This window comes from Rhinolophus ferrumequinum, assembly GCF_004115265.2.
Source record: "Rhinolophus ferrumequinum isolate MPI-CBG mRhiFer1 chromosome 15 unlocalized genomic scaffold, mRhiFer1_v1.p scaffold_54_arrow_ctg1_1, whole genome shotgun sequence".
NCBI classification, from domain to species: domain Eukaryota; kingdom Metazoa; phylum Chordata; class Mammalia; order Chiroptera; family Rhinolophidae; genus Rhinolophus; species Rhinolophus ferrumequinum.
Window position 1 is genome coordinate 16,735,772 of NW_022680357.1, and position 19,243 is coordinate 16,755,014.

The following is a 19,243-nucleotide window of genomic DNA, read 5'->3' on the forward strand; positions in this document are numbered from 1 at the left end:
TACAGAAGTAATCTGTGTTCCTTGCAGAAAACAATGACGGGGCAGGTACAATTGCTGTTACGGTCTTAGGTATATTTCAGAGTTTTCTGTTTTAGTGTAAATACAGACGTGGATAAACAAATAGGGACTTTTTATTACAGTCATAGGAGTATGCTTTTCAGTTATCAGCTTCTCCCTCAGCAAATAGGAGGCGGTACATAACTTTCCACATCCGTAAATATGGATCGAGTCCGTCATTTTTTTTTTTTTTTTAATGATCCATACATGGCGGCCTATTGTGTGTCTCTATCACAGTTTCTTTATTTCCTCTTGTGGGATGTGTCGCTGCTATTTTCAGTGCTGGGTTCTATAGAAATTGCACGAGGCCTCTAAACGCCTGTGGCCCAGAGTTGAGCCGCCAAACAGCGGTGTGGCCCTCTTCCCATCCCAGAGCGGGCATGGGCGTTCCCACTTCTTCCTGCTTCCTTTGTGTGTCCTGGGGTGTGGTTGGCTGTGGGCCAGGAGGGCTGAGTCGGGCTGACACGGAGCCATAGCTCTTCAAGTCTGCAGAAGTGATGATGGGCAAAGAAACACTTCGTAACAGCCACGTGGTGAAGGTAGCAGTTGATGTTTTGGAAAGGAGGCCTAAGGGAGCCCCTGGGTGCTTCCTCGTGTAAGATCCAGAGGCGTTGGTTGCTGGGACGGTGGCAACAAGAATCGTGATATAAAAACAGCAGCAAGAGCCATAATATCCTGTGTGCCAAAAATGTTGCAGACGCGTGGCTCATACGTCCAACCTCGCTCCTGGCATGTCCCAGGAAATTTATTATTATTACATTTTTATTTGTTTGTTTTCAATCCGTAGTCTCCAGCTTTGAAGACCCAAAGCCTTTCTGTCCTCTCTCAGGGTTCTGTCTGTCTGTTTGTTTTTTATGAAACCCCCTGGGCCCCCCAGTCTGTGTAAGGTTAATCAGCCCCTCAACAGCTGAGTTCTAGGACCTTTAGAACTAGAGAGTGTTACAGCAGATGGGGTCTGAAGAATCTTCCAACCGTGTCATCTTTGTTCCACTTTGATTGACACCTGCAATACCTGAAGACATTCTCACAGTTTAAAAAAAAAAAAGCAAACAATACAGATAAAGCTGAAGTCTCCTCTCTTCCTCTCCTGTCTCCGGAGAGAACCATTTGGTATAAATTTGGTATCCGTTTGGTAAAAATCACTTTTCAGACCTTTTGAAATGCATTTATGTATAAACATGCACTCATGTATATATCTGTGGGCACACACATCCTTAGAAATCTATAGTCACAATCTGTGCATTTCCTCCGCCAGTCAGTGCTGTCCTACAGTGTGCGTTATGTCGCAGCTTGCTTTTCCCCTAAACAGTGAGCCGTAGAGATTGCCCGTGTCAGCACCTTGATCTTTTTAACGGCTGCGTGCAGGTACAGTCATGCGCCGCTAACAACGGGATACGTTCTGAGAAATGTGCCATCAGGCGATTTCGTCACTGTGCGAACATCCCAGAAGCACTTCCACAAACCTGGACGGTGCAGCCTCCCACACACCCAGGCTGTGGGTGCCGCCTGCTGCTCCTGGGCTCCAGGCCCGTGCGGCAGGTTCCGTACTGAACACTGGAGACGGTTGCAACAGAATAGAAAGTATGTGTGTATCCAAACATAGAAAAGGGACAGTGAAAATATGGTATAAAAGATAAAAAATGGCACACCTGTAGAGAGTACTACCACAGACAGGGCTGGCAGGACTGGAAGTTGCTCCGGGTGAGTCAGTGAGTGAGGGGTGACTGAACGTGGAGGCCCCGGATGTGACCGGACGTGACTTTGGCCTATACAGACACTGGACACTTAGGCTGTGCTCAATTTATTAGGTTGGTGCAAAAGTAATTGCATTCTAAAAGGTTAAAAATAATTGCAAAGACCGCCATTCCTTTTGTACCAACCTAGTAAAAAAGCTACACAAGATTAAATGAAGCACAAGAGAAAATGGTGCAATCCAGAGTCACGGGAAATACGAGGTGTCCTTTTTTTCTAAGTAGGGAGAGTACACTCTAAAATGCTGATAAAAAGTGTAGTACAGGAACCACACAAACCAGTAACAGTCATTTATGGTCGTTACCAAGCACTACGAGTAACCGCCACAGCATGGCTCGGCGATAAGGATCTGTCAGCTCCATTATAATCTTAAGGGACCACCATCGTGTATGTGGTCCGTTGGTGACCAAAGTGTCGTTACGTGGCACGTGACTGTTCCAAGTGTATGAAATTGTCCCCTGTGGACGGGCAGGTTGTTTGCAATGCTCGACCGTTATATAGCATTAGAAGCACTGACCATCTTTGGGCCAGCGCACCTGGGCACACCTGGGCACACCTGGGCACACCTGGGCAGGTGATTGGAATGGCTGGGTCACAAGTCATTGAAGAGGGTTGATAACCAGAGGTGGCAGTCCCTGCTGCCAACTGCCCTCACAGTGTCCAAGAGGTCTCACTTCCCAGGCCTGCATAAACACCTGTGTTTCCTGACCTCTTGGGTAAAATGGTAACACACCAGTGCTTTTCAGCTTAGGCAGAGGTTGTGTGAGCCCTAGGACATCAGTGAGCCTCTGTTTCTGGTGGGGACATCTCTACCCCAGGTTGGGGAGCAGGAAAAAGAGCTGACCACCAGCAGTCAAAGCATTCTTCATTGTCTTTCGTAAACAAGGAAGTGAATGTTCCCACAGCTCGTAGGATGGGGACCAGTCACGGGAACCAGATCTTAGCACAGGACTTTCAATACTGTGCTTAAAAACAAACAAGCAAAAAACAATTGCATTAAACCCATTTGTTGCCAGTAAGGCATGGCACGTGGATTTGGAAAAGAAAGGTCATTTTGTCCCTGTGAAACAACACGCCCTCTAATTCTAAAATAGTCTTTTCCTTGACTGTTTTTTGTTTGTTTCATGCCACAGCCTCCAGTCAGGAGGTAACTTCTTGTTATTAAATGTGGGGGCCCCTGTCTTTTGGTGGCTTAGGGAGTGTCTGAGTCACCGGTAGAGGCGGGTGCAGTTGGAATGCCGTGTGTTCCCAGGCAGAGAACAGGGCACCCGCACACACGCTCAGGACACCACAGACGGCCTCCCTGCCATTCACAGCCACTGGAGTACACAGAGGACTGGGGCACTTTTTCAGAGGACAGAAATTCAGCCACTCCCTCAGTTGTAAACATGTTGGCTGCAGGATTATTTAGAAGAGGGAAGCTCAAAGTCTACCTGTGGAGAAGTGCAGGTGAGTGGTTAAGTAATATAATGATAAACCCATACAGTGCGTTATTGTGCCAGCTAACTTGTAAAGTCGTGATGTCGTGTTGGTGTTTTCAAAAGCTCAGCAATTTGTTCGCTGTCTCTTGGAGTGTAACTTAGCAGGACCTTTTGGGAGGAAGCCTCCAACTCTGTAGCTTTTAACTGTGATCCAGCAATTACACTTCTAAGAAGCGCGTCCCGCTCTTCCACAAGTGCCCAAAGGCTGGTTCACACATGAGGGTGTTCATTTCAGCCCTGTTTGTACTAGGAAATGTTTAGTGAGGATCCAGAAATCCACGCACTGAGGTTAGAGAAACGCCTTTGGGAACATTTATACAACTGTAAACGTGACAACCACAGAGGGCAGTGAGGCCCACCCAGCCTCTGTACGTGTGACATGGAAAAACGTCCACGGTCCCGTGTGGACCGTCCCACTGCTCTCAGATCTGTGTGTGAGCAAGTGCAGAGGAGAAACGCTACAGAACGCCTGTCAGCTGCGGTTTGCAGAGGAAGGGGGTTTTTAGACAGGACTTCCGCTTTCTAATTCAGAGTTCTGTAATGCTTGTGGTGTCTTCACACTAAACAGGCCATGCATTTGGAATCAGGAAAAAAAAAAATTCAACGTCGCTAAATATAGTACCAAGTCCTGTTGACCCACGCTCCTGAAAGGCTATAAATTATATTGACAGTGTCTTTCCGGTCTTAGAAAAAATGAAAAGAAAAAAGTGGGTGTGAAGGATCTGGGAAGAACTAATCCAGAGATTGACGGTAGTGGCTCTGGGTGGACGGCCTGTGGCGGGTTTGAATTTTCTGGGTCTTCTTTATTTTCCAAGTGTGAAAATACAAAAGTGTGAATTAGCTTCCAAACTGGAAGGGGAAAAAAATGGCAGGCTTCATTTTTGGACTTTGCAGGTTGGAAGGCCCCAGTGAGGGGCCCTGGATTGTGTGTGCGAGCGTGCGCGCGTGTGTCTTTCTGTCTGTCCCTTGGAAGGCTCCGCGCCTCTGCCTTGTCTCCTCTGAGCAGGATCCCAGGGATGGGGCTCGGGCCGGGTGCTGTCCTCTGGGCCCGAGTCCGTGGGAAGCTGGCGATGTCGGTCCCACCATCCAGCCCCCGCTCCCCGTGGCTCAGGCCTCTGGCCTGGTGGCGGGGAGTTTCGGTCTCAGATTCTGTAGTGGCTGCCGGCCAAAGGTTCGGGCTCTTCAGGAAAAGAGCGTGGGTGTCGGAGTGTTTGGAGGGGACAGGAAAGGATCCCACCTTGGGATTATAAAAGCAGTACAGTGAGCTTTTTAAAACCAGAACTGGGCTTGTGCCATGACACTTGAAGATCAGCGTTCGCTCTCCCTATCATATGCCTGGGTCATCTTTCCCGGTTAGTACCTCAAAGCCCTGGTTCTCAACAGGTTTGCAAAGTTTTCAGGGGATGTTTTTGGTCATCACAACCACGGTGAGGGGGGAACACTACAGGCGTTGAATTTTCCTGCGTCCCCAGGACCGTGGCACGTCTCCTGATTATCTGAGCCCAGCACTTAGCGGTATGACGATGTGAAGGCAGCTGGTGTTTTGCACGATTTTGATGTATTCTGCATTTAGAGGGTTCTGTTACCTCTGAATTTCATTTAGGGCAATCAAATGGGGCGCATTTATAATTTAATATTTATAAATTCAGTTTTGCACACTCACCAACAGTGACACCTCATGTACATACATGTTTGCACACTTGTGTTTGCTTTTCTGTAGGACACATTCCTAGATGTAGAACCGCTGGGTGAAAATAAAGGAATGCATTTTTTCATTTTCGTCCATTACCAGATTACCTCTTAGCAGAAGTTAGCACCCATGGGCGAAAGGTGAGGGCACCCGTTTCCCCGCGTCCTGGCCAGCGCCCGCTGTGAACAGTGGTAAAACCTTTGCCAGTCTGAAAAAAGGGACTGGGGGGAGTGATATCTGCTTTTCAACTTTTTGATCACAAGTGGCGTGTGTGTTTTTTTTACGCATAGTATGTTCCTTCTTTGGTTTCGTAGTTCAGACATGTCACTTGTGCCCCCAGGAGAGCGGTGCCCATAGGGTCTATCGGGGACTGTGTTCCCGAAAGGGCATTCAGTGGGAGGATTTCTCTGGCACCGATGCTGGCTGCCTCCGCAGAGGTGGGGACCCCTGGGAGGTCGACGGGCCGCAGGAGGCGGGGCCCCAGTCTGACCCTTTGTCCCCTGCAGGAAACCTGGAAGCACGCAATCCAGAAGGCCAAGCACATGCCTGACCCCTGGGCTGAGTTTCACCTGGAGGACATCACCACAGAGTGTGCCACGCGTCACAGGTCAGCAGCTTGGCTGTCTGGGGTGCTGTCTGGAGTCCCTGGGGGTATGGGTCCCGCTTCTGCTCACAGTCCGTGAAGCCCAAGTAGCCTTGGGACCGAGGACAAGAGAATATAACATCAGCCAGGATTTATGCTCCAGGCACCGTGTATGCATTATCTCATCCGGTCCTCACCGTGGTCCTGGGAGGTATGTTTTCCCAGTCGAGGCTGAGCTGTGCTGCAGTGACAAACCCGGGGTCTTGGTGCAACCCAGGTGTGTGTCTCACTCGGATGAAGTCTGCTGGGGGTTGAGCAGCTCTGCAGGGCAGCTCAGGGATCCAGGTTACTTCTGTCTGGTGGCTTCATCATCTCTGTGTGTGGCCCCCACCGTTGCCACCACAGGGAAGGGCGTGGAGGTCAGCACACCAGGAAGATTTGCAACAGGGAGCTGGGGGCGTCTGGATTTCCTCTTTGCAGAGGCAGAGGGAGGAGAGAGTGTTTCCAGGAAGAAGAATGAAAACCAAACAGACAAACCCCCCTCCAAACACCACCACTGATACAATAATACAGATGGTGGTAACGGTCGTAAGGAGGGGGGACCCTCATTTATTGAACCTTCCATGTGCCAGGCACTGTTTTAAGCTCTCTGTATGTGCTGACTCATTAAGTAAAGCCGGAAGTAGCCGTCGTGACAAGCATTTGGGACTGGGACCCCTTTGAGAATCTGATGAGGGCCGTCTCGGAAAGTCACACACTTAGGTCTCATTTTGCTCGTAATGTTAGAGGATTCGTGGACCTGCCCTAGAGCTTGCCCCGTAACCCGTGACCTCTGTGGACTCCTCCAGCTCTGAATCACCCAGGCTGACACACTCAGTTCCCTTAATTGCCCCAGGGGAGAGGGAGGTTCGCCCGGGTCACCCAGGTAGGTAATAAGCTAACCTTCTGTCTCGTTCCAGTGTCTTTGAATTAATCAGAACTCTATTTCAAATGCAGGTGACAACCCAACTCCTAGTGGGTTAAGGATAGAAGGGAATGTCTGGTTCATGCATGTGGCTTCAGGCATGGCTGGTTCCAGGATCTCCCAGGACGCTTTCGGCTTTGACCTCAGACAGACTCTCTTATATCAGTGGCACAGAGGGCCCCTGGGAGCCCCACATTTCATCTCACCCAATGGAAAAGGATCTTTTCTTTCTCAAGTTATTTACACAAAACTTCCATATTTGAATCTTGTTGATCTGACTTTGGTTATCTGCCCATATCTGATTCAGTCGTTGCACCAGGGAGCGCCGCTCTGATTGGCCACATACTACATACCACAAGCCAGAGGGTGCGGGGGTCAGCTCCCCCCAGTCATATTCTGAGAATGGAGGATAGTGGTTCCACATAGGAAAGCTGAGGTGCCGTTACCCCAAGAAGGGTGCTCGGCTGGCACAAACAGTTGAGCCCTCTCCACCTTTCTGCCACGTCTTCCTGCTCTCAGCCTGTGAGCCTGGCGTGTATCCCCTCCCCACACGGCACACCCGTTCCTGGTGGGCTCTGGGGTCTGTGCTAGCAGCCAAGGTCGGCATTGTGGGATCCCTCAGGGGAGGGCTCTGTTCCTTCCTGCTTGTAAGGGCAGCATGGTGGCTGGCTGGGGACACGTGGCCTCCATGCTGAGGACACCAGGCCACACAAGAGGTCCCTGGGTAAGCAGGACCCACATGCTGGGCTGGCTCTGTGTGTCCCAGAGCTGTGGGGATTTGGGACCAGGGACCAGGCCACACTGTTTGTTTCCTAACAAAAGTGTGTCCCTTCACCTGCCCTGGATGCCAGTGGAGGGCGGGCAGACATTGATGGCCAGAACCTCCAGAGGTTTCTAAATTATGGGCTTCCTCTGTTCTTGGTTTTCAAAGCGCTTGCTGTGAGCCGGCCCTTCCTTGGGGCAAATTTCCTGTTCACATGCGTTGGACGCAGGCTGGTTAAGAGCAGGGTTCTGGTTCAGAGGAAGGTTCAGGTTGAAACCGACCTGGCTCTGAATCCTGGCTCTCAGGCAGGTTACTTCACCTCTCTGAGCCTCAGTTTCCCCATCTGGAAAGTGGGCGCAGCAGTTGTACGCTTCTCACAGGGCTGCTGCCAAGGTGGGTTGAAAGGCTCCGTTTAAGCCCCCAGCGCTCAGAGCTCTGAGCAGCTCTGAACCTCTGTGACGTAAGTGGTCGTGAGGACAAATAAGACACGCGCACATACACCCCTCTGGGTGCCTCTCAGTTTTCAGTCTCATCTGAAGGCGAGGGAAGACGATTTGCTTTCCCTGGGTCTCTACATAGTAATAATAATCATCGTTGTGATTGATTGAGCATGGTACCTGGCACAGGCCAGCGTTTGCAGCTCTGGCAAGCCTTCCTCCCGCCGGGCGTGGGGGAGGCGACCTGCCAGGCTTCTGCATGTTCTTCCTCGTGGAGGCTTCAGGCTCTGAAGAGCCAGTTCTCACGGGGGTGCCAGGGAGGCCTCTAGAGCTCAGAACACCTCAGCCCTGGGGGAGGTTTTAGACGAGAGATTCACTGAACCGAGGCCTGGCTACCAGGCAAGCCTGTTTGGGGCCCCGCCAGCCCCAGGGCCACACTGGCTCTGGGAGAGGATTCCTGGGAGCGGAGGGACGGAAATGTTCTGGAACCCTCTCTCTCTCTGCCTTGGCTGTGCATCCAGCAGCCCCTTTCCTGGACTCAGAGGCAGGACTCTCCCCGACCCCTGCCTTCACCCAGTTACCTGGGCCTCGCCCAGGTACCTGGCAAGGTCAAGGGTGCTGCCACTCCTGTCCTGGGACAGGCCTGCCTATACTAAGGACATTGATTTACATGGTCATTCGTCCAGCATGCATTGTTCAAGCATCCACACGCCCCGGGCCACGCAGTGAACAGACAGACCTGGGCCTGCCTTTTTGGGGTTTTAGTCTGGGGGAGCCCACCCACAGCACAGCAGTGGGTGCTGGGGGGACATGGTGCATTTGGGGGGACACACGGCACTGCTGCGTTTGAGCAAGGGGAAGGAGGCCAGTGTGTGGGCGCCTGGGAGGGAGGCAGGCAGGGAGGGTGTCCACCTACCAACCCGGGAGGTCAGCTGGGCCGGTGGGCTTGGTCCCGCAGGCAGCGGGGAGCCCAGAGAGGTCTGTCACCTTTGCCAGCGAGTGAGGGGAGCAGGTGGTTCACGCTGTGCCCTGGGGGGCATTCTGGTCTCTGCAGGTACAACGCTGTCACCGGGGAGTGGCTGGAAGATGAAGTTCTCATCAAGATGGCGTCTCAGGTGAGCGGATCCCCGAGCCCCGTGGGGGCTTTTTCTCCTTTTTCTCGAGCCCATTTCAATTCATGTCCCCTCTCTTCCATGCCCACTTGTATTTTTTTTTAACTTTGAGGAATTTTTCATAGCATTGTCTATTTTTTTATAACAGCTTTATTGAGCTATTAATTCACGTACCATCCAACATACCCATTTAAAGGATGCAGCTCCGTGGTTTTTAGTCACGGAGTTGTGCAGCCGTCACTCCGATCGATTCCAGAACATTTCACCATCTCCAAAAAAGAACCAACCCTGTAGACACCCATCCGCAGTCAGTTCTCAGTTTCCTCGTCTGCTCGCAGCCCTGGGCAACCACTAAGCGACCTTCCATCCCTGTAGATTTCCCATTTCTGGATATTTCATATATTAGTCATATATTAAAAGACTTTGGCGTTGTTGTCAACCATGAGTTGACTGTAAACACGTATATCAACAATTGCACATCCCCACCCGTCACCGAGTTGTAACATGAGTTCAGTGGCTTGCCACCAGCCTTTTGAAAATAAGGAATGGGCTAGAAAATAGAATGCTTCCTGCATAGAGAGGGGGAGGATGGTTTTGTGAAACTTTCTTTAGTGTATCGCATGCTCAGCACAGCACAAAGTGAACACCCTGTGTAACCAGCCCCTGCCAGGTGTGTCCCTGGGCCCCGTCACGCCTCTTTTACCCCCAGGGGTGAGCATCACCCGGAATTCTGTGTCCCCAGCTCAGTTTTGTCCCCTTTTGGATTTCATGTCAATGGAACCAAAAGAAAGTATCATTTTCAGTATGTCTTCTTTTGCTCAACATTTTGTCTCTGAGGTTTGTACATGTGTTTGCTGGAACTCTTAACTCGGTCATTCTCATTGCTCTACTGTATTTCGCCAGGTGAATAAATAAGCCTGACGATGTATGTGTTACACTGTTGGTGGATATTTATGTTGTTGATGTGTTTTCTCCTGCAGACACATCCCTTCACGTGCCCCGTCTCCCCCGCACCCCGTTGTCCCCATACGTCTTCACCCCCTGGAGGTGGGGGTGCGAGGTGGTCTCTCATCCCCCAGCCTCCAGGTCTTCTCTCAGGCTTCGGTGCTGGGGACGGAGGGCCCGGGAGTTGGGGATTGAGATGAGGTCCAGGGTCCCCATTTGGCGGGTGACGCCCGTGGTTGCTTCCGGGTGGGGCGTGGGGATTGCTAACCATCTGTCTGGTGTCTTTCAGCCCTTTGGCCGTGGTGCGATGAGGGAATGCTTCAGGACGTAAGTGACAGCCTCGTTCTCGGGGGTGCTGCCCAGACTGCCCCAGGCTCCTGAGAGCAGGGACATCACGACCTTTCTGGCCAAGAAGCAGAGACAGTGGCCTTTGCTTCTTGTATGTCACCCACGGTCCTCTCCATCTGGTCTCCCTTGGATCACACGTTGGCCCTGGCTGAGGGGATGGGCTCAGGGAGGACAGGGAGTGTCCAACTGACGTCTGCTCTGGTCCTTGGAGGCCAAGGGATATGGAATAGGGGACTTTTATTGAAGTCCCGTAAGCCCCCGCCCAGCTCTCTGAAGGGTGCCGTGCGGTGCGGAAGCCCCTCCCACCTCCCTCATCCTGTTCCTGGCTGAGCCAGGTCTCCCTGTCCTGAGGACGCAGGGCTGGGTCCCTGTGAACCCAAGTGCCCAGACGGGTCCCCTCCTCCCTCTCCCCCCAGGAAGAAGCTCTCCAACTTCCTGCACACCCAGCAGTGGAAGGGGGCCTCCAACTACGTGGCAAAGCGCTACATTAAGTTGGTGGCCAGGGACGTGTACTTTGAGGACGTGCGTCTACAGATGGAGGCCAAGCTCTGGGGAGAGGAGTACAATCGGCACAAGCCCCCCAAGCAGGTGTGTGGCACCCGCTCTGCCTCCTGCCGCCATCAGGACAGCCGGGGACAGTGTCAGGAGACGAGTCCCAGGTTTCCTTCCTCCCTTAATAGTCACTAATAGCAGCCACCATTTATCGAGTACAGTGGGCCAAGCACTCTATTTGCAGAGTCCTTTATTCCTAAAAACAGCACTGAGGTGGTTCGAGGTGAGTTGGAATGTCTTCATTCCGTTTACGGGTGGGGTCGAATAGGAGTTTTGTTTGCAAATGACAGAAACCTACTCAAATGGGCTTAATCCCAAAAGGGAATTCGTTGCCTGATGGGACTGAGAAATAGTGCTGGCCACCGGCTGGATGCAGGAGCGCTCTGGGGTGGGTTGTTGGGAACCTTCCCCCATCTCTGGCCTCGCTGTTCTTCTGTGTTGCCGTCACTCCCAAGCAGCTTCTCCACTTGTAGTGGCATGTCAGCCACCAGCAGCTGCAGCCTCACTTTCTGTCTTCTCAGAAACCATGGTGGAGGGACAGCACCTGTTTTCCCAGGAGTTCCAATAAAAGTCTCAGGACAGGGTTTTATTGGCTCTGATGAGGCCAGCTGCCTTTCGCTGAGCCAATCACAATGTCCGGGGGGAGGGAATATGCAGATTGGGCAGGCCTGAGGCATGTGTCCACCGTTAGAGACAGGAATGTGGTTCCTTCTACCCAGCCTATGTGAACTGAGATTGTGGCTCCCAAGATAAAGCCGGAGGAGGAAGGGGAATGGATACCTTGTCTACCCCTGGGGAACCCAGGACCCGAAGGGTTGAGTGACCTGCCTAAATGGGCAAGGTTGGAGCCTGGGCTTAAATATGGGCTTTCCAATTCCTGCCCAGTTGGCTCCTTCACTTGAGCCCCCATGGTGTTGAGTGACAGGAGGCCAAACAGAATTTCCTGTTGCCTATGGGCATTTGGGGAACCAGCGCTCCAGGCCTCTGCCCTGGCTAAATTCAACAGCTCAGCTCTCCCACTGTTTGAGCACCTATTAGAGACAAGGCACTGTCTCCTGGGTGCCTGGGGAGCACCACTCTTCCCGACGAGCAGCAGAATTTATTGAGCACCTGCTGTTTGCAGGGTCCTTGAGCATGTGGGGTGGACATAAGAGGCCAGTCTTCACCCTCGGGGTCTGTAACCTCCTCGATAGCGAGTTAGATTCCAGCTTGGTCCCCTTTTTCTTCCTCCCGAAGCCCTTTCCTGCCTCAGGGCCTCTGCCCTGGCTGTGCCCCCGGCCTGCATCCCTCATCTTCTCCGTCCTTTCATGGCGAGCTCCTTCTCTTAGTTCACGTCTCAGCTCATAATGGTACCTGCTTAGTGAGGCCACCCAGACCACCTTAAATGAAGTAGCCCTTCCACCGCTGTCACCCTCTGTCACCCTGTGTAATGTCATTCTATTCTGGTTTCTTTCTTTCTTTCTCCCTTTTTTTTTTTTTTGGAGTAGTTAGTGCTATTTGAAAGAGTGTTGTTCACTTAGTTACTATTTTAGTAGCCTCTCTCTTCCTGTCTTGTTTGCTCTGTATCAGTGCTGACGTGCTCAGTAACTAATAGTGTGGTTGAAATTGATGGAGAGGAATGTGGGTGTTTGAGGAGGAGCTGGGTGTCCCCTTGTACCTGCACCCCTGCCACTGCCTCTGAGTGAGCAAGTGGCCCGGCGGCAGGCTTCCCTGTAGGGAGGGAGCCGGCCCTTGGGCTGATGGTTCTCAGGACTGAGGCCGAGTCTGGGACAGTTCTCGGCCCCCAGCTCTGGGCCCCATTGGCCTCTCAGCTGTTGTCCACCTGCCCAGCGACTCAGCCAAGCAGCTCCCTGGGTGGTCCTTTCTTTGGGAAACCCAGACCTGGCTCCTGTGGTGGTGGCATCAAGGGGAACATGGTGCTGTGGTGGGTTCTTCTGTAACAGCACAAGGTAGAGTCTTGCCTCCTCCCTACCCCATTTTACAAACCACACACAGTACTTACACATTTTTTTCTGTGTACAAAATTAAACATAAACTTGGTGCAAAATTCGGCAAGGAATGTCTCAGTTCCTTATGATCCCCCGTTGCGGGGAGAGAACCACTTTTACAGTTTGGTATGTAGTACTCTGGAATTATATCTGCTGATAATAATGACATCAGCAAATGTTGACAGAGTCTTTCGTGCACCAACAGATTTCATCCTCATGCCAACTCTGAGATCCCCATTCCATAGGTGAAGAAACTGAGACAAGAGAGATAAAATAACTTGCCCAGACTCACAGTATTAGTGTAAGGCCCAGGCTAAGTTGTTTAGCAGACAGACCCATAAATGTGTGCTGAGATGAAATGGTTTCTCTCTCATCTAAAACTCCCACAATTGTGGGGGGCTTGGTGGGCTGGTGCGTTGCCTCAAGTCATCCAGAGGACTGGTTCCTTCTGTCTTGTTGCTCTGCCATCCCCCTGGGGTTGCCCTGGACCACATGATCTGTTCTGGCTAACTGGCAGATGTCCATCTTAAAGCCTTAGGAAAGGACCAGAGAGAGGGGAGCCGGCTGGAATTGCATCATCACTGTTACTTGCATTTCATTGGCTGGGTTGGGTCACATGACCACACCTAGCTGCAAGGGAAGCTGAGCAGTGTCATCCCTACTGGATGGCTGTGCATCTTGTTAAAATTCAGAGACGTGGGTTGTGTTAGTCTGTTTGGACTGTTATAATAAAATACCATGGACTGGGTAACTTACGAACAACAGAAATTTATTGCTCACAGTTTTGGAGCAATTTTTTGGGCTCCAAACAGTTTTGGGCTGGGAAGCCCAAGAGCAAGGCACCAGCATGGTCGTGTTGTGCTGAGGACCCACTTCCTGGTTCATAGCCAGCACCTTCTCCCTGTGTCCTCATGGTGGAAGGAGCAAGGGAGCTCGGTAGGGTCCCTTTAATGAGGGCACTAACCCCGTTCATAAGTGTTCCACCTTTGTGACCTAATCACCTCCCAAAGGGCCCACCTCCTAACCCCATCACTCTTTAGGGTTGGGATTTCAACATATGAATTTGAGAGGGGACACATTCAGGCCATAGCAGGAGTTTACATCCTCACAGTGGTCCATGCGGGGATCCAACAGGCAACCTTGGTGCTACCAGTACCATGCTCTAACCAGCTGAGCTAACCGGCCACCCCAAGGAGTTGACATTCTCAAAGGAAAAGGGGACAATGGATTCTGGGGACAGTCAGCAGTTTCTGCCTCTGGGAGGGAGTTGGTAAGATCGGGATCCCAGCTGGCTGGCTCCTCTCAATCCCTGTGCTCTGGCCGCTCAGAGGAGGCTGCCACCTGGGCACCCGCACCTGATGCGCCCCACCTCCCACCAGGTGGACATCATGCAGATGTGTGTCGTGGAGCTGAAGGAGAGGCCGGGCAAGCCCCTCTTCCACCTGGAGCATTATATCGAGGGCAAGTACATCAAGTACAACTCCAACTCAGGCTTCGTCCGTGACGACAACGTGCGCCTGACGCCACAGGTGAGGCCCCTGGAGCGGACGGTCCCTGTGGGGTGGGGTCTCGCCCCCAGAGGGCCCTCAAGCCCTGTGGAGCATCCCAAAGGAGATTCTGTAACAGGACTCCCGTCACCCCGTGCCAGCGCTGTCAGCGACCTGAGGTCCCTACCGAATTAAACAGGGCTCCTTCGTTTGTCTTTTCCTCTAAACAAACCACCGTGGGCAGAGCTAGGGTGTCCCACTCTCTCAAAGCAGCAGCCGGTCAGTGTGCCCACAGCCTGGTCTCTTGTGGTCCTTTTTTCTTCCTGACCCCACCCCAGGCTTTCAGCCACTTCACGTTTGAGCGCTCCGGCCATCAGCTAATTGTGGTGGACATCCAGGGTGTGGGTGACCTCTACACCGACCCGCAGATCCACACGGAGAAAGGCACCGACTTTGGAGATGGCAACCTAGGTAGGTGGGGAGCGTCAGCCCGTTTCCATGGGGAGCACACGCCCCTCCCTCAAATCTCACAGCTCTTTGTACACCTGCGAAAAACAGGCCCAGGCGGCGTGTGGGCCAAACCAAGACTGGAGAGGGGGGCCTAGGACCTCTGACCCCAGCCCAACCCTGTCACAAAGCAAAACCACGCTCTTGACACTTCTTCTCTGCCCACAGGTGTCCGGGGGATGGCGCTCTTCTTCCACTCCCATGCCTGCAACCAGATTTGCGAGAGCATGGGCCTCGCGCCCTTCGACCTCTCGCCAAGAGAGCAAGACACAGTGAATCAGAACACCAAGCTGCTGGTGGGTGTCCAGTGTGAGCCAGCCAGGTCCCTCCCGTGCCTCTGTGCGAGGGCGGCCCAGGCCTGCACGCTTCACTGCAGAGCACAAGGGCGGGAGGACCTCAGCCCTATCCATGCCCCACACCCCCCTCCCCCAAATTTGTGCACAGATCTTTCCCAAGTGCCCCACCGATACCCGGAGTACCTGGGGTCTGCTTGACTGGGGCCCCCTTCTGCCCAGAGTGAGGAGACCAGATGCGTAGAGAAGGGAAGAGAGGTGTGTGGTGTGTGTGTGTGTTTGCATGTGTCTGTGTGTGCTGTGTCGACAAATGGCTGGACTAGACCTGGACCTGTCTCTCCGGGCACCTCGCTGTGTCCAGGACATGCCCCCCCCCCAAACCACACACACATGGACCAGACGTCACAGAATATCGGCAAAGACCAGCTTGGGGTCCTGGCCATGTAGTGACATGCATTCCCCAGCTCGGGGCGGTCAATGTGGTCGGCACTTTGAGGAGGGCTGGCCAGATGGCCCTTCTCAGAGGCCTGCGGGTTAATCCCCCACTGATTATTTTTAGATTTTCCACCAGTCCCTGAGCGGCACGGATAAGACCCGTAGGGCCTCAGGGTTCAAGGGAAAAAGAGGCAACAACAGGAAGAGTCCTCCATTCCCCCTAGGGTACCTATGTGACATGAGTGTCCCCGTTACTTCTCCAGCAATCAGCCAAGACCGTCTTGAGGGGGACAGAGGAAAAGTGTGGGAGCCCCCGCGTGAGGACCCTCTCTGGGAGCCGGCCGCCCCTGCCGCTCCGCCTCTCAGAGAACTCGGGAGATGACAACGTGAGCGACGTGACTTTCGACTCTCTCCCTTCCTCTCCGTCTTCAGCCACACCACACAGCCAGAAACTGGACCACCTCCGTGAGTGATGGTTTGGTCCCTGGTCCTTGTGATTGGAGGGGACAGGAGCCAGGCAGAGCACTGCTAAACTGGGTTTCACTTAATGTTAGGAAATCAGACATGCTATCCAAAAAGATGCGTGACCCAGAGGGTTTTATGGGTGAGTTCCGTTATTAAATGTTCAAGATGCAGGATGAACAAGACAACCCCTGTTGTAGAAAGCAATAAACATTTCCAGGGTGTTTTATGGAACTAGCAAAACTTGACAAAGCAGCGAAAAAGAAAACTATTCAGACCTCACTTAGAAATATTAATATATGGTGCAGACATTCTAAATAAGATGCTGACAAATAAAGACCAGTCGTATCTTTAGGGAGTAGTAGCATCTGCATTTCCAGCCTGAGTACCGCCATGGGCAGTGCTTATACAAGCACGTGTGGCCGTGTTCCAGTACAGCTCCGTGTGTGGACATTGAATTTTCAATTTCACATCGTTTTCACCTCTCACAAATACTATTGATTTTTTTTTCCCAACCATTTAAAAGTATAAAAAAAAATCTTAAAAACAGGAGATAAGCCACATTTGGCTCGTGGGAGCTCGAGGCAGGAGACAGAGACTGGGAACCACCAGGAAATGGTTGATTTTTAAGCTATCTGAACCCCGCCCCACTTGTAGCTCTTCACTGGTCCCCAAATGTACAAATGGCTTTTCCTCCTTCACAACTGCACCCCATGAGGGCCGACCGTGGGCCAGGCACACGTGTTCACAAACACATGGCACACACATATTTGCATTAGGACAGCCATGAACTGGCACAGAGGGTAAACCACTTACTCAGGGCCCCACGCTGGCCAGTGGCAGATGCGGAGAAAGTTCTGGAGGAAATTCTGTAGACCCCCAGGTGCTGATAACATTCTTCTCCCTTTTTTGCACTTTTCTTTAAAAATGTAAAAGCTTGGTGGCAGGTGCAGGGAGCTCTGGGCCGTAGGCTGGTCTCGTGACCTGTCCCCATCGTGGAGCCAGCACGTCATCCCCGTTTCCTCCTTGCCCAGATTGGCCCGTGTTCAGCGACCTCGATCCCATGCCTCCCCGAGATCACGACCCCCTGGACAACCCCCGGGTGAGTAGAGACGGACAGTGGGGCAGGCCTGGGACGAGTGGACTTGCCCAGCGGGAACTGAGGGGGAATGCCCAGATGAGCAGGTGGGCAGCAAGGGTCTGCCCTGGGCACCGCCAGGGGGTCGTGGGGACTGGGGGTGGGGAGTGAGCAGATGAATCTCAGCCTTCTGCCCAAGGCAGCGGTGTCCTCTCCGGTCCCCAGAGAGGGTCACAGAAGAGAGAACCAGATCAGCAGCAGTGCAACCTGCCACCTGCTGGGCTCAGCCCTGGGCTGGTTTGGCCATGTCTGTGTGGACAGTTGTCTCAGGGAGACAACTGCTGGGTTCCAGATGTGTCACTCGCACATCTGGATGTGATGCTCCCAGGTCAGAGAAGCAGGACAGCTCCCTGCCGCCTCTGGGGGACTCAGTGGTGAGAAACTGGAGGCATGCAACTTGCGTTCAGGTGAACCTCTCATGGAATCAAATGAAAAATTGACAGGAAGTTTTCAAACAGATTCTGCAGAAATCTCACACTTGCGCAGACCACAAGGGTACTTGAAACTGCGCTCCCAGATGGCTCCAGAGGTTCAAGTTCACTTTTGACTGCTTTTCAGAATTGTTGAGTGGAAGAAAATAAGACCAGCTGACGTGGGTGGCGTCGTCACTGGGCAGACAACGGCTAAGGGCTTGATAGGTGCTCTCAGGGAATCCTCACAACAGCCTATGAGGTCAATATTATTTTTCAGTTTATTTTCATAGTAAATTTTATTCTAGAATCAGCATACATTTTGGAATTTCAGAATAGGTCATCCATTGTCATGGCTGAAGAGGAAAAGGTACGAAAGAGTAGCACGGTGGAAAGTCTGTCTCCCATTTGTCCATCAGCCACCTGCTCCCTGCCCCCAATATTAGCCACGGCCGGGCCGGGGCAGGACTCTCATTATCCCTGGTTGAGACACGAGGGCACTGAGGCACAGAGAGGTTAAGCTACTTGCTCCTGGTCACTCAGTGATGGAGCCAGGATTGAAACGCAGGCCATCTGGCCTCAAACCCACCCCCTGTACAGCTCTCCTTTGCTTCCATTCCCCACCTCAGAGTGGATAGCCCCCCCATATCTCAGATTGGGAGACTGAGGTATAAAGAGGTTGGCTACCTCGCCCAGGGTCCCAGAGCTGCTGGGGTTTGTGCAAGGTTTTCTGTTGCTCAGTTCCAGAGTGGGGACGGGCAGTGGGTGGGTGCAGGAAAGGGACTGCCTGGAGAGCGACGGCCTGGGGAAGGGTAGGAGGGCAGGCTGGAGCCTTCTAGAAACAAGGGCGGGGCCTCTTTAAGAATCCACGGCTCCTGGGCCAAGGGCTCCATTGTCCAAGTTTGCAAGGCTCCCCTGTCTGTCTAGGGCAGTGACCAGGTGTCACATTTATGCTATTGATACCAAGCTTCTTTTAAAAATATAGTTGCTTAAGTAAAATAAAATGGCTTACCTAAAGAAAAATAATAAGTGAGAAGTATGAATTCATGACAGAGGTTTTATCTGAAGGGGCCGTGAATGGGCTGGGAGGGCTGCACAAGAGGTCTAAATTTTAACAGTAATATTTTAGTTCATCTTAAAAATAAAAGAACTAAAGTGACTAAGGCCTAATGTTAAGAGTTGAGCTCTCTTCCTCTGCGCTGCCTACGGAGGTGGCGTTCATCTTTTACCCGGTATCATGGCTGCCCTCAGACCACTCGTGAAGCCCAAAATCGTCAAAAAGAGGACCAAGAAGTTTATCCGGCACCAGTCAGACCGATATGTCAAAATTAAGCGTAACTGGCGGAAACCCAGAGGCATTGACAACAGGGTGCGCAGAAGATTCAAGGGCCAGATCTTGATGCCCAACATTGGTTATGGGAGTAACAAGAAAACAAAGCACATGCTGCCCAGTGGCTTTCGGAAGTTCCTGGTCCACAACGTCAAGGAGCTTGAAGTGCTGCTGATGAGCAAAAACTCTTACTGTGCTGAGATTGCTCACAACGTCTCCTCAAAGAACCGCAAAGCCATTGTGCAAAGAGCAGCCCAGCTGGCCATCAGAGTCACCAATCCCAATGCCCGGCTGCGCAGTGAAGAAAATGAATAGACAGCTTGTGTGCAAACTGTGTTTTAATAAAACCATAAAATTCTTCCATCAAAAAAAAAAAAAAAAAAGAGTTGAGAAAGCTGGCGGATGGGTACACAGGAGTTCACCTTAGTATTCTCAGTTCTATTTGTGTGCTTGATACACTTCTTCGTAGAATAAAGAAGGAAAAAAAATGAAACTGTTAGCTGAATCGT

The 19,243-nt window shown here is 52.1% G+C and overlaps 2 protein-coding genes across 5 annotated transcripts in view; both read left to right on the forward strand.

Annotated features, from left to right (window-relative positions):
• EEF2K (eukaryotic elongation factor 2 kinase) overlaps positions 1 to 19,243 on the forward strand; it is a 52,325-nt gene that overhangs the window by 20,891 nt on the left and 12,191 nt on the right. For 2 of the 4 annotated variants that reach the window (XM_033101218.1, XM_033101217.1), the window contains exons 6-14: positions 5,487 to 5,587; positions 8,782 to 8,842; positions 10,074 to 10,111; positions 10,549 to 10,720; positions 14,052 to 14,201; positions 14,498 to 14,630; positions 14,835 to 14,962; positions 15,658 to 15,859; positions 16,891 to 16,958. In XM_033101218.1, coding sequence (XP_032957109.1) covers positions 5,487 to 5,587; positions 8,782 to 8,842; positions 10,074 to 10,111; positions 10,549 to 10,720; positions 14,052 to 14,201; positions 14,498 to 14,630; positions 14,835 to 14,962; positions 15,658 to 15,859; positions 16,891 to 16,958 — 1,053 coding nt within the window. Of the gene's footprint in view, positions 1 to 3,046; positions 3,259 to 4,784; positions 4,806 to 5,486; positions 5,588 to 8,781; positions 8,843 to 10,073; positions 10,112 to 10,548; positions 10,721 to 14,051; positions 14,202 to 14,497; positions 14,631 to 14,834; positions 14,963 to 15,657; positions 15,860 to 16,890; positions 16,959 to 19,243 lie in introns of those variants that run through there. The other 2 variants (XM_033101219.1, XM_033101220.1) reach the window with 2 other exon arrangements.
• Positions 18,595 to 19,097, forward strand: LOC117019485 (60S ribosomal protein L32-like). Its single transcript, XM_033101221.1, has one exon. The coding sequence runs from the start codon at positions 18,642 to 18,644 to the stop codon at positions 19,047 to 19,049; it is 408 nt and encodes a 135-aa protein (XP_032957112.1). The 5' UTR covers positions 18,595 to 18,641; the 3' UTR covers positions 19,050 to 19,097.